The following is a 13,181-nucleotide window of genomic DNA, read 5'->3' on the forward strand; positions in this document are numbered from 1 at the left end:
ACACTTCATGGTTTAGTCCTTCACAATGCATTCCAGAGTCGTGAGGGAATTGGCTGATCTAGTCACCAGGCTGCTCTCCATGATATTTCAAAAGTCCTGGGTAAAGTCCCTGGTGAGTGGAAGAAGGTAAACATTGCACCCATTTTTAAAAAAGTTAGAATGGAGGACCCTAGGAACTACTGCCCCATGAGCCTCACCTCTGTGCCTGGGAAGATCATGGAACAGATCCTTCTAGAAGCTATACTAAGGCATGTGGAGGATGGTGAGGTGATTCAAGACAGCCAGCATGGCTTTGGTATGGGCAAGTCCTGCCTGACCAACTCTTTTGCTGACTGCTTGTCCCAATAAGAATGACATTATCATTTATAAGCAGCATACCAGCCATATTTCTCCCTTCAGTCTTGCATCATATGCCAAGGATCCAAGGTGGCCGGCTACTGGTGGAATAAAAAGGTTTAAGTATTCACTTACTATGCTGGATGCAGTAGTAGCAGGGGCAAACTGACCGAGGACCCCAGCAATTAGCCCAGCTCCAATTGTGTGGGCTGAGAACAATGCCATTGTTCCTTCCCCTGCTCCCAGCTGTGCTGATGTCCCACCACCACTGGGAGCTCTGACTACAGGAGGCAATTGGCAGACCCTTCCAGTAAATGGAGAGCCTACACAGTATGTTTACTACATAAGCAAACTTCCTCCAACCCACCATAAGCAGAGCCAGCTTTTATGCTGTTAACTCAGAGGCAGGACATCTGATGTTAATGCTGAAGGCAGGGCATCTGGTGGTGAACTCCTCATTGGTTCCCACCCAAGGCTGGCCAGACCCTGGATGAAAACTGATCAGGAAGGCTTTTCTTGCCTGGTTGTGGACATCACCCACATGTCAACCCTCATTCAGGGCTGGGGGTTTAAACCCCAGCACTTTACCAACCTAGTGGCTTTCTACAATGGAGTGAGTACTCAGTGGACAAGGGAAGAGCACTGAACGTGATCTATCTGGATTTCTGGAAGGCTTTTGACATGGTCCCCCACAACATCTTTCTCTCTAAGTTGGAAAGATACAGATCTGATGAGTGAACTGTTCAGCGAATAAAGAATTAGTTGGATAGTTGTATCCAAAGGGTAGTGGTCAATAGCTTGATGTCCAGATGGAGATAAGTGACAAGTGGTGCCCCTCAGGGGTCCATGCTGGGACCAGTACTGTTTAATATCTTCACCAGTGACACAGACAGTGGGATGGAGTGCACCCTCAGCAAGTTTGCAGATGACACCAAGCTGAGTGGTATGGTCAACATGCCAGAAGGATGTAATGTCAGCCAGAGGAACCTGCACAAGCTTCAGAAGTGGGCCCAAGTGAACCTCATGCAGTTCAACAAGGCCAAGTACAAGGTCCTCATTATCAATACAGGCTGGGGGATGATGTGATAGAGAGCAGCCCTGCAAAGAAGGACTTGAGGGTACTGGTGGATGAAAAGCTGAACATGAGCCAACAATGAACACTTGCAGCCCAGAAGGCCAATTATGTACTGGGCTGCATCAAAACAAGTATGGCCAGCAGAGAGGTGATTCTGCCCCTCTACTCTGCTCTGGTGAGACCTCACCTGGAGTCCTGTGTCCACTCAAGCCCTCAGCACAGGAGGGACACGGACCTGTTGGAGCAGGTCCAGAGGAGGGCCACAAAAATGATCAGAGGGCTGGAGCATCTCTCCTATGAGGACAGGCTGAGAGAGCTGGTGGTGTTCAATTTGGAGAAGAGAAGGCTCTGGAGAGATCTTATAGTAGCCTTCCAGTATCTGAAGGGGGCCTACAGAAGAGCTGGAGAAGGACTGTTTACAAGGATGTGCAGTGATAGGATGAGGGACAGTGATTTCAAACTCAAGCAGGGTAGATTTAGATGAGACATTAGGAAGAAGTTCTTTACTATGAGGGTGCTGAAACACTGGAACAGGCTGCCCAGAGAAGTGGTGGAAGCCCCATCCCTGAAGACAGTCAAGGTCAGGCTTGATGGGGCTCTGAGCAACCTGAGCTAGTTAAAGATGTCCCTGCTTGCTGCAGGGGGTTTGGACTAGATGGCCTTTAAAGGTCCCTTTCAACACAAAGCATTCTATGATTCTTTCTAATGTGGACAGAGATACAGCAGAATAAGGACCCAAAGCCTGCTAGACAGCAGCTTTTCCATCAAATGCCCTCTGGGGAACACTGACTCAGCCTTATTTCTTCTGGAAGCAAACCTTCACAACCACACACAGTGTGCCCCTCTTGGTGAGAGCATATATCTCAGCCCTCCTTACTGGATCATGTTCCTCTTTGCCATGGGAGTGCCTCTGAGCAGCACTCCCTTTCCTGCCTCCCTGCACTCTCTCTAACTGGTTTCAAACAATTTTTTTCAAAGTACTCAGTTTGGTGCCATTAAAAAAAAACAAAACAAAAAAACACACACATAAACTGTAAGGAGAAGCAGGTGTATTTTAACATAGATTCCCACAGGCATGAAGGTTATTTATGGTAGGGCAGAGGTAAACTTCCAGCCCAATTCTATAATTAGCCCAAGAATAACTAAGACCTGCCACTAGCTAATGCTTGGGTGTGACAAATTAAGCATCAAGTCAAATGGAATACGTCAGACAAGAAACACCTACCTGCGCTCCACACAGGAGCTACAATTGTTGGAGAAAGGTAACTACTGCCTTACTCATTTTTGAAAGCTAGTACCTATTCTTCTCTTGTTTCTTTCAAGCTCTTTTTGCTTTTCTAAGCTTTTCTCTTCTCAGGGCATTACATGAACAGGTTTTGATTCCCTAGCACAAGATGTCACTTCTGTATGGACTTGGATTGAGGCAAGTTATTTGACCGTTTTGCTGATCCCTGAAATTTTACAATATCAGTTTGTTAGTGTAGCCTGAATCCTAAAGACTGCTGATGCACTTGTGTTACCTGTTTATCTGTCTCCCTCTGTACATTTAGAACTGCCAAAGGATGTCAGTCACACTGAAAGAGGGCTCAGAAAAACAAACTAATAAACAAACCATCCCCATCTTTATAAACTCCATGGCAATATAGCTCCAGGTAAAGAAAAGGGAAACAAGGAAAGCAAAGCAGAGTGTCTCTCTTAGCCACCCTGTGTAGCAGCTTCTATAGTAAATCAGCTCCGACATACTTCACCTCTTCCTCAGTGGGGAGCATCATGGGTAACAGAGGGGATGTGGGGTTGTTGTGGCATGTAAGAATGCCAGAGACAAAGCATGGAATCCAAATGTCTTCAGTTTTGCTCACTGCAGAATTTATTCTCATTCTAGTTCTGGTGACTGCTCAAGCTCTCACTGTGGAAGCACCTGACAAGGAAATAAAGGTGGCACGAGGGAACGACGTTACTCTCCACTGTCATTTCAAAACAGAGGCTGCTATTACCTCAGGAGACCTTGTTGTCTGGAAAAAGATCAATAGTCCGGTAAATCAAGTTGCATAAAGAAACACATGATAGGGCAACCCAAGAGCAAGGTAGGAGGAGAGATGGAAGCAGGATATGTGTTGGAAGAAGAAGGCTCCTCCAAGACTTCTTTAACCTCAGAACTGTGCAAACACACTGATTCTAGATGCAATCTATCCCAAATCTATTGCATGATACTAGATAAGCCCCCACCCTTTTCTTTCCCCTCTCTTAGTCTTTCAACTGTGTATTGAGGATGCCTCACTGTATGTACTATGGGTTTACATCTATTAAAATATGTGAAATAGATACTTTATTAAAAGATATATATTTTTTAAACTATATGTATTATACATAAATATTTACATAGATTTACATATCTTTGAATACTATATTAAAAAAAAAATAAGTTGATGATAATAGTACATGGAGAGATTCTTGAGGTCTCATCCATGGATATGGAATATTTGAAGGTAGACAGACCTCTAAAGTTCCCCTTGACTTCTTGGGAATTAGTGAGAGGAGAAGCAGCCTTTGGAGATCATGCAGTAAGTGCCAAGGATTTCTTTCCTGAAGGTCCTTGCTGGAAGAAAGCAAAGTAGTTTGTGTAATCCTAGGGGAATTTGACTGACATATGGAACTCCAACAAACCTCACAGCATCCTGTCATAGAGAGGAAAGGTGAATAAGCCTGAGCAAAAGAAATTGCTAGTCTCCGACTTCAGATCAGCAAGGAGAAGGGGATTTCAGACAGAAACCCAGGCCCTTTTGAATGTCTATGTTCTTCTTGGCTTTTTGACAAACTGGGGCAGTTCAAGGCCTTCTTTTCGAAGCTGCTCGTCTTTTTGAGAGTGGGCTGATCCATGGAGTTAGGTTGTAGATTCACACAGAAGAAACTAAGACTGATCATTTTCCCTCCCTCTTTATCAGAATGATGCTGTCACTAGGTATTTTGATGGACTTGTACAGTATGGCGAGGGCTATGAAAACCGTGTACAGTTTATTGGTGATGCAAACAAGGGGGACATCAGTATCACCATCAATGCAGTGACCATGGAAGACAATGGGACGTATGCATGCAGCGTTCGCCTAAGGAATGACCCCCCCAGGGAGGCTGCAATCTTGACTCTTTTGGTCCTTGGTAAGCATGATGGAGGCAACACCAGATCCGTTAGATAAAATACTGTCCTACTTTTAATATCCATATTGTTTTAGACAACAGACTTTCTAACAGGAAATAAAAACTTCCCCAGTAAGTAATCATCCGCAGTTTCATCTTTGGTCTTTTCCTACCACTATGAAAGTAGGTTGGAAGGCTTAGAGCACCCAACTGTCTTAGATGCCTGATGGTAGAAAATAGTTTTTAGTTTTTTTATATTGTATAGTTTATTTTCCTAATAACTCTTGCCTCATTACAGGGCATTTCTCATTCTCCGTGTGGCTTGTCATACTCCTGTTAACAGAGGATGTTACCCAACACTATTAGACATATCCCCAAAAGCATCTTACAGTTCCTTCTTAGCTGACCAGTGCCAAGAAGGAGAAACAAATTAAAGACAAGTTCACTCTAGTTCCTTTGAGAAGAAGGCGATATCTGCAAGACCAGCCTCTGTTTAAATAAGAATAAAAACCACAGGTGCAGGAGATGGGTTGAAACACAAAACTACTTCTCATTAAATAAAATCCCTTTCTTTTTAATTCCTTCAGTTGCACCATCCAAGCCAGAATGCAAGATTCTGGGGACAGCAGAATATGGACAGACAATCAATCTGACCTGCATTTCTCATGAGGGCTCCCCAAAGCCCAGATATACATGGCAAAGCTTCAATGTACAAAATGAGCCCCGTGTACTACAAGCGACAGAAGGTATGGGAAATTTAAAGACATCAAATCTTTGAGTTCTCTTTAAATCAGGGCTGGAAATAATTTGAAATGCAAATTCAAAGACATGGATTTTTTTCTAGGAAGGTCTCTGAGCAGGATTTTGAAAAGTTGTCCTTTTGATACAAAACACACTCACAAGTAACTCAGCAAGGGAAAAAAAAAAAAAAGACTGTTACCTGAAGTAACAATGGTCATCAGTAAGATTTTTATGTCAGCTCTCACCTAGCAAGAAAGCCAGACAGAAATAATTACTTCTCAGTTACTGGGCCTAAGCAAGACATAGCACGAGGAATAACATCAAGTTTTCTCACTAGTGTGTCTTTATATCCCAGCCTGTTCAGCAATGGCCTTCTGGGGTGTAGGCAAACAAAAGCTGGCTCTGGAAGCTACTTTCCTTCCAGAGATGACTCCTCACCTAGAGGAAGGTGGTATGAGAAACACACCAGCATGAAAGAGGCTTCTCGTTGTTCAGGACTTGCCACACAGACCCGAGTATTTTATTTGTTTTCCTTTTAAGTCAGAATTGGGGGTTGGGGAAAGAAGAAGGAACTGCATTTCCACAACAGGATTTTTGGTAGAACTGTTCACATAGAAACGAGGGCTTAATACTTCTTGAACTGTAGGAGTGACAGAGGACTCAGATTTATTCCTTGAAACAACTTTGTTTCTTCTGGGTATGTTCAGCTCCAGAAAGACTGAGTATCTGAACCTGCCCTTCCTGGTTTAACTCTTTATAGCATCACTACAGAGGTAAACTAAGCATGACCAGACTCAACAGGTTACTTAACACTCAGTAGCTGATTCTTGCACAAATCATGTAAAAGACAAATACCACCAGAGACACAAGCCTTATTTGTTTGACTGGCCACTAAGTGGTGCCAGCACATCATGCAGAGCCCCGAACAGACTGGAGTTGTCATCTTAGAGCAGCAGCAGTTGCCTGCCTGCTTCTGCAGTCACCCTCTTCTTCCCTGGGACAGGACTCTCTTCTGATCCTTTCCATCTCACTTCTGTTTTCATCAGAGCACCAGCAGATATCCAAGTAGTATGCCAACTGTCCCTTTCTGCCCCAAGCTGGCTGGATGCCCTGCTGTCGCTACAAGCAATTCCCTTCTGTGGGTCCCTGCACTAAGCAAGTCCCAGTGCTGCACCACATGCAGCGTTCCCCTTAGGAGCCACTCCAAAATTTATAGTATTTGACCTACATTTTTGCTAATTTGACCCACCAGTCAATTTTTTCTTTAAATAGGAGTTTGCACTCCATTTATACATTGCAACTCTGACAGCTATAAACATCACACAGGAAAAAAAAAAAAATTAAACACGGACATTATATAGAGACTAAACCCAAACAAAACTCAAGCATGCAGTCTGTTATTTCTAGGTTTGCATGCTCTTTTACAGCTCGGCGCTAGGTGCCAGCAGAGGCTAAACAGAATCCCAGTCCCATGAGTGGGCTGGGAAGAAGTGAGGGGATAAAACAGGGAAGTCACTGAAAAGTATTCAGAGCCTTTCGCTTTCAGAGCAGGAATCCGGACTTTTATCGGTAGATCACAAACAAAAAGCATGGACTGTACATATAAGTATCAGCTGCAGATGTAACAAAAACTGACTGCCTGAGCAGACAGAGCTAATCTTTAGCATATGGTTCTGAGCCCTGTTAGGCTGCACAGAAAACATCAGCATCCCAGCAATCCCATATCACTGCCTTTCTTTTTCTTCATTTATTTTCACAGCCTGTGTTGCCTTTCCCAGACAAGAAAACTATTTCCCCCACTGCTAAATATTTCAGATCTGGAATCCTAAGAGCTGGAGGTTTGAAGAGCTTCTTGTTTTACAAGTTAATTCATTAGATGGCCATTTCTTAAAGCCAGATGCCAGTTTGGGCCATCTTATATTTCTCAGCAAACTCCAATGTAAAAAAGCTTTAATTAAGCACACACACTTCCATACCCTCCACCTACAACTTTCTTTCTAAAAAGAATGTTCAAATGCCATGTGTTCCCTGTAATCAAAACAGCACATTTCTGTTTGTCCTCCCACAAATCACACTAAAACCTAGGGACTAGCATGGCAGCTCCTGAGCAAGACAGAGCAATCCATCAACTTTAATAACCTCTCAACACTCCCACTGCCCTGAGCTGGAATTGAAGAGCTGCCGCCCCTATTTCATTCCCTTCTGTAATTCTTTTCTTTTTTGGACTGGACTTGTGTTTCACAACAGGGCAACAAATAACTCTGAAGAACGTCTCAGCAGATACCTCTGGCTTTTACATCTGCACTTCAACAAACATTGTGGGAAAGGAGTTTTGCAACATGACAGTCAGCATCGTGCCACGTAAGAGATGGGGTTGCTTACTGGAAGAGTTGTACCAAATAAAGTATCCTAGCTAAGTGTCTATGGCTTAACAAAAGCAATACAGACAAGTATAAAATTCTGCCTTCTTCCCCCCCCTCTGCAAAAAAAAAAAAAAAAAAAAAAAAAAATCTCTGCATTGGTTTACATGCTAATAGAGCACTTACTAATTCACAGAATTAGTTCACAGATGACAAAAAAAGTGTAGAGTGAGATAGGCCTGAGCCTCCAAAGTCTGGAACTAAACTGTACTCACAAGCTACAGTAGTTGTTCAGGTCCAGGGGCTCCTCTTTATCACCAATTGCTCCTGCAGACTTCTCAGCTACCCAGTACAGAATTAATTTGCAGTTGCTGTAGTCAAACGTGGGTTCCACACAGACCCACATGTAATCTGGTATCTGGTGGTGGGATTTGAATTCCAGTGATTGTGTTGGTTGCATTTGATATCATCCTCCCTGCAACGGGCTAATTATTTCCTTCCTGTACAGCATCCATGAACATAGCTCTCTACGCTGGCATCATTGGTGGAGCTATTGCTGCAATTGTAGTTATCGGTATTTTCGCCTATTGCTGCTGCTGTCGGGCAGACAAGGACAAGGACTATGAGATGACGTAAGTACCTTTTGCTAGGGAAGTGATGGGACATATGAAGGGTTCGTCTTCCTCTGGCATCACTGTATGCATTGGAAAGCACAGGAGAAAAAGAAAGCGTGCACTGCTTTCTCCTTTCAGTTTCCACCCTAGTGACTCCTATTCCTTCTCACATAATATGCCCAGGATTACCAGTCTCCTTTGTGGTCTCTGGGTAGAACCCAAACATTCAAATCTTGGAACTGAATCAGCAAGCCTAAGTCAGTCAAGCATGCACAGCTACTCAATAAGCAAAGCCCAGACTTGTTTCTCATTTCTCTGAGTCCTTATAGCCATTTCTGTCCTTGCTAGCCTAAATCACCATGACACTCTGTATTCAGAATTATGACTCCTAAGACAGAAATTTTTTTGTTTATTCTCATGATAGAAACAGAGCCATGGAGGAAAAGCAGGATGAAGAAAGGTACACCAGTTATCCTTTCTCTACACAGATGCTTTTGGGGGAAAAAAAAAAAATCAAACAAACAAACAAACAAAAAAACCCACAACAAACCAAAAACAAACAAACAAACAAACAAAGAAAACAAAAGACAAACCCTATCTCATAGGCCACTGGCATCACCAGAAAGATGTAATCTTTGGAGTTCAGTTTGGTACATTTCCAGGTCAACTTAGAGCAGTCTAAAACCATTCCAACAATAAATATCTTTGGTAAAACTTCTAGCTGATTTTAATTAACATCTCTATTCCTCAACAATGTTTTAGGGAGCGAGAAGATAGAAATGAACCTTACATGGAGACACCTACAAGGACTCGGAGAGCAGAGGATGATGTTGAAGATGAATGAAGAAAGCAGGAGGCCATCTTCAGGATTTGCTGAGGCACAGACACCACTGTAGAAAATAAATCAATCCCTCTTTCTTCCTTCAAGAAGGTTTTTTTGAATAATAACAATGAAAGCTAATGGCTCAGCCTTCAACTTCCGGGACAGAATATCCTTGTCTCCCTGGAAAGAAGCACTCAACGTACAATGAGTACCAATATGTTACCTCATAGCAGAGAGCTGCATGTGAAGCACTGTTTCACCCAGTCATCCAAAAATAACCAGTCTTCTAAACCTCCCACTTTCTGAAAAAAGATGCCAGTCAGGTCTGTTTGGAGAACAGAGTTGCTGCTGTAACCCTGGATTTACAGAAAGTTTTAAGGTCACCAACAGCAACTCACAGAGTAAGAGTTTGCTTGTTTACAGCATTATGCAAATGTCACAGCATTGTCCAGTATAGAAATTACTTCTATGCAGAATGAAGCAAGCTGAATTTTAAGGATATTTTATATACAAAGAACATTTAATATTACAATGGACATATAAATAAAAACATGGAAAAAAAAATTCACAGATGACCAAAGTCTGATGTTTGGAACAACAATGCATACTAATGGAATGGATAAAGTAAGACATTAGATGGATTTGTAATTAGTAGCTGATAAGATCTAGGAACACTCTAGTAGCCTATATACTGTCAGATTCCTGAATTTAAGAGTTCCAGCTCAGAGAATTCCTCAGTACTAGTTTTCATGACATCCTTTCCTCCTTACTGTTTCTTGGGCAAGTCAGAAACAGTCCATTGCTGCTGCTTCTGAAAAAAATGACAGCGTGAGAACATGTACATGGCAAGTGCGTCTGTTATAAACAGAAAAAAAAAAGGGGGGGGGGCAGAAAAGTACCTTTTTATTAAGAACTGTAACAATTCAATTTAATCAGAACTGCTGTATGTACAAAATGTGTGCAAAGAGATGTGGAGAGAACTCCCATCATGAGCATCTTATCTTTGGAAAAGAATAGACTTTGTCCAAAACACTGTCAATATGATATTAAAGCTAATGAATAGCTGTTTGGTTTGGGTTTGTTGTTTGGTTTGGGTTTTTTTATGCTATCGTATTTATGCTTTCAAAGCTCTCTATTGCATCTTCAACTTCAGGATGTTCAGAAGCATACTGCAGTACCTCCCACGTGCCCTTTAGGCCCAAGCAGTTACTTTTCAGTGTCTAACAAAAAATCCTAAATATAGGTTAAAGAAGAACCAGCAATCCTCCTACACTCAAGCAGCATTTTCTAGATTTTTAACTACACAAATCAGACCACCAGAACTGTTACTCTGGCTTGCTTTCTGGCTGACTTTGTTTTACATGGTGCTGAAAATATCATTATTCATTTGTACTAATAACAAAAGCAAGACCAACAACCAGAGTTCTTTACAAAGTACGCACAACCTCAAATCTCTCTGGCAATGAACAGCCTGGAACACAACTCAACAAGAGTTCTGAGGAACTATTCCTGTGCTAGGTTTTTTGCACGACAAAATGCTGCAAGAACAGAAGACTAAAAAAGAAAACAGAAACTGAAGACAGATTAAAAAAGGAGGCACATGGCTCAGAAACAGCACTGATAAGTATTTTTGTAACAAGCAAGTATAGTAAGAATTACCTAATCAGCATTGTAGCCAGTTTTTACTGTGAAACAAAAGCTGTTTCTTTTATAGATGTTACAGGCATTAGTCAGCACTCTGCATTCCCTCACAAACACCTGTACCCTGGGTCTGAAGAAGGCTTCTGCTAAGGGATAATAGTGTGGGTTTTCAAAGATCTTAACTAGAAAGACCAGAAAGAGGACTTGACAATTTTCAGAAGTATCGATGGCCAGAAACTGTCTGTGGCCTCTGCACCATTTTAACACTGTTACCTGGCCCATGCTCTTCACTCTTAGGACACCTGAAGCTAAATTGCTGCTTGTCAGTTGAAGTCTTAAACTAACAATTGCATATTGGTCATTTTTAACTGTAAAGAAAGATGCAGATAAGCAAATTTGCATTAAGTTACCTGAAGAAACCAGCCACAAAATACATAAAAGATTACATAATGACCCCCAAACCCGTTAATTCAATTCTCTGTAAGCAAGTACTGTAAGAACTAGCAAAGAAAAAGCAAGAGTCAAAACTTAACAAGCATTAAAGCAGAACTACTTATGTTCTGCAACACTAAGCTCAGTTCTACACCAGGAAATAAACTAAGCAAGAGGACAGACAGCAGAGATATTTCTGTGCTGCTTATAAATTTATTCTTTTTTTTCCCTTTTTTTATAAGACTACATTTTGGAAGTTGTATGTTTATCAAAATTCTACATGCGTTTTTCCTCCACCAATTTGTTAACATCAGTCAGCCAGAAACACCCATATTCAAATTCTTATCTTACTCTAAGGTTTTCCCATGACTGAATTAGTTATGTGTCATGTATGTCTTTTGAAGCAGGAATAACTCCAAGAGCCTGTAGTATACCCACAAATTTGAACAAAATTAAAGAAGCACTAACGTATCTGAGGAAAAGATAGGGAAAGCAAGGAGTACTTAATGCCACAGAATTAACATAAGTATACCCAGCTTCGATACTTTCTTCCCCCAAAAGGTGAGAGGTAGGCAGAGAATGAATCATCACGCAGAAAAGTAAATTCCTACTTGACCCTTTACACATCCTATAGTAAATTACTGTCTAGTTACGTTCAACTTTCACATGGAATAATATGCACATATAAGCTTTATCTGCACATGAACAGGAAGAACCAGAACACAAGAATTTAAGCCCTCACCAAACCATTTTCCCACCTGCAGGACTGCTAAGATCTGTTACCCCAAGCGGAACAACCACCACACTAAGATGTTGATACCTTGTTGCTTAACAAGATTTGGTTTGGCAAGCATACCAAAAGAATATTTAAAAATTACCTGTTTTTCCTTCTGAGCCTACCTCAGCAACCTGCAACAGGCCATTTACTCTATAATGGAGCATGAAAGAAGCAAAGAAGTCCACTCATCAGTCTGGCAACCTGGTCAGAAGCAGGCAAGACAAATCTTGCGTGTCCTTTGAAGAGCTGCCTCGCCCTACATGGCTCAAAGCAATCACATTAACCAAGACCATGCCACATTTCCCTCCTGTGTTTAAGGGGAAGAACATCTCCCCAGAACCCTTCTCCCCAGCACCCTTCTGCCCAGCACCCTTCTTCCCAGCTTTGTTTCCATCCACATTAACATTTTCTATTGCTTATAACACTCTGAAAACAATACACTACACTCCTAACCGAGGAAACAAAAAAAGTTTGTTATTTGTTCCTAATATCAGTCACTTAGCTTTTAAGATTTATTCCTATCTAGTCACTTTTCATCCAAGGAACTCGAAGGTCTACTGCATGTTGCAAGCAAATCACTATCATTTATGAGGGACAGGATGAGGGGATAAAAGTTAAATGACACAGGGACACAGATCAGGACAATACAGGAGAAGCATCAAGATAAGGAGGAGCTTGGATTCCCAGTCCTCTGACACACCACCACCCTCAAGGTTTATTCTCATCAACACCCTTGTTCCTCTTTCACCTTCCGAATTACCTTTTTGTTGTTGTTTCCTTCTTAGTTTTGGGCTTTCTTCTTGGCAAAGTTCCTCTCCTGCCAGTCCTGACTGTACTGTCACAAAGGGTTCTTCCTTCCTAGGTGCAGGACTTTGCTGCATTTCATAAGGTTCCTATTAATCCACTCCTCCAACTTGTTTGGGACTCTTCCTTGATGGCAGGTAAAAGTTCTGCCCTCAAGCATACTGGTTGTTCTCCCTAGTATGGTGTTTCCTGCAGGCAAGAGCTCTCTTCTTCACCTCCAGATGACCGCTAAAGACACTAAATAAGCTATGGTATAGAAATTATAGAAATCTCCAGTGCGCTACCAGCCTCCACATAAAGTATGACCAGATTTTTACCAATCTGGTTGTCCACACACCTAGACTGTAATATCCCAACTTGGACACGAGCATACTATGAGAGACTGTACTGAAAGCCTTGCTAAAGTCACTACTGACCACTACTGGACCTGAGCAAAGCCTTTGAC

At 41.9% G+C, this 13,181-nt stretch overlaps 1 protein-coding gene across 1 annotated transcript; it reads left to right on the forward strand.

Moving 5' to 3' along the window:
* Window positions 1–159: 159 nt before the first annotated feature.
* GPA33 (glycoprotein A33 (transmembrane)) lies at window positions 160–9,102 on the forward strand. The gene is made up of 7 exons (XM_008936548.1): window positions 160–295; window positions 3,294–3,445; window positions 4,354–4,564; window positions 5,131–5,289; window positions 7,532–7,645; window positions 8,153–8,276; window positions 9,021–9,102. Exons 1-7 carry the CDS (start codon window positions 160–162, stop codon window positions 9,100–9,102), a joined length of 978 nt encoding a protein of 325 aa, XP_008934796.1.
* The last annotated feature ends 4,079 nt before the right edge of the window (window positions 9,103–13,181 follow it).

Source organism: Merops nubicus, unplaced genomic scaffold, assembly GCF_000691845.1.
Source record: "Merops nubicus isolate BGI_N331 unplaced genomic scaffold, ASM69184v1 scaffold12263, whole genome shotgun sequence".
Lineage (NCBI taxonomy): Eukaryota > Metazoa > Chordata > Aves > Coraciiformes > Meropidae > Merops > Merops nubicus.

Coding starts and splice junctions, on each gene's coding strand:
- GPA33 (XM_008936548.1), top strand. CDS start 160: ATGGAGGACCCTAGGAACTACTGCCCCATGAGCCTCACCTCTGTGCCT. Junction 7,646..8,152: donor GACAGTCAGCATCGTGCCAC/GTAAGAGATGGG, acceptor CTTCCTGTACAG/CATCCATGAACATAGCTCTC. Junction 8,277..9,020: donor GACAAGGACTATGAGATGAC/GTAAGTACCTTT, acceptor ACAATGTTTTAG/GGAGCGAGAAGATAGAAATG.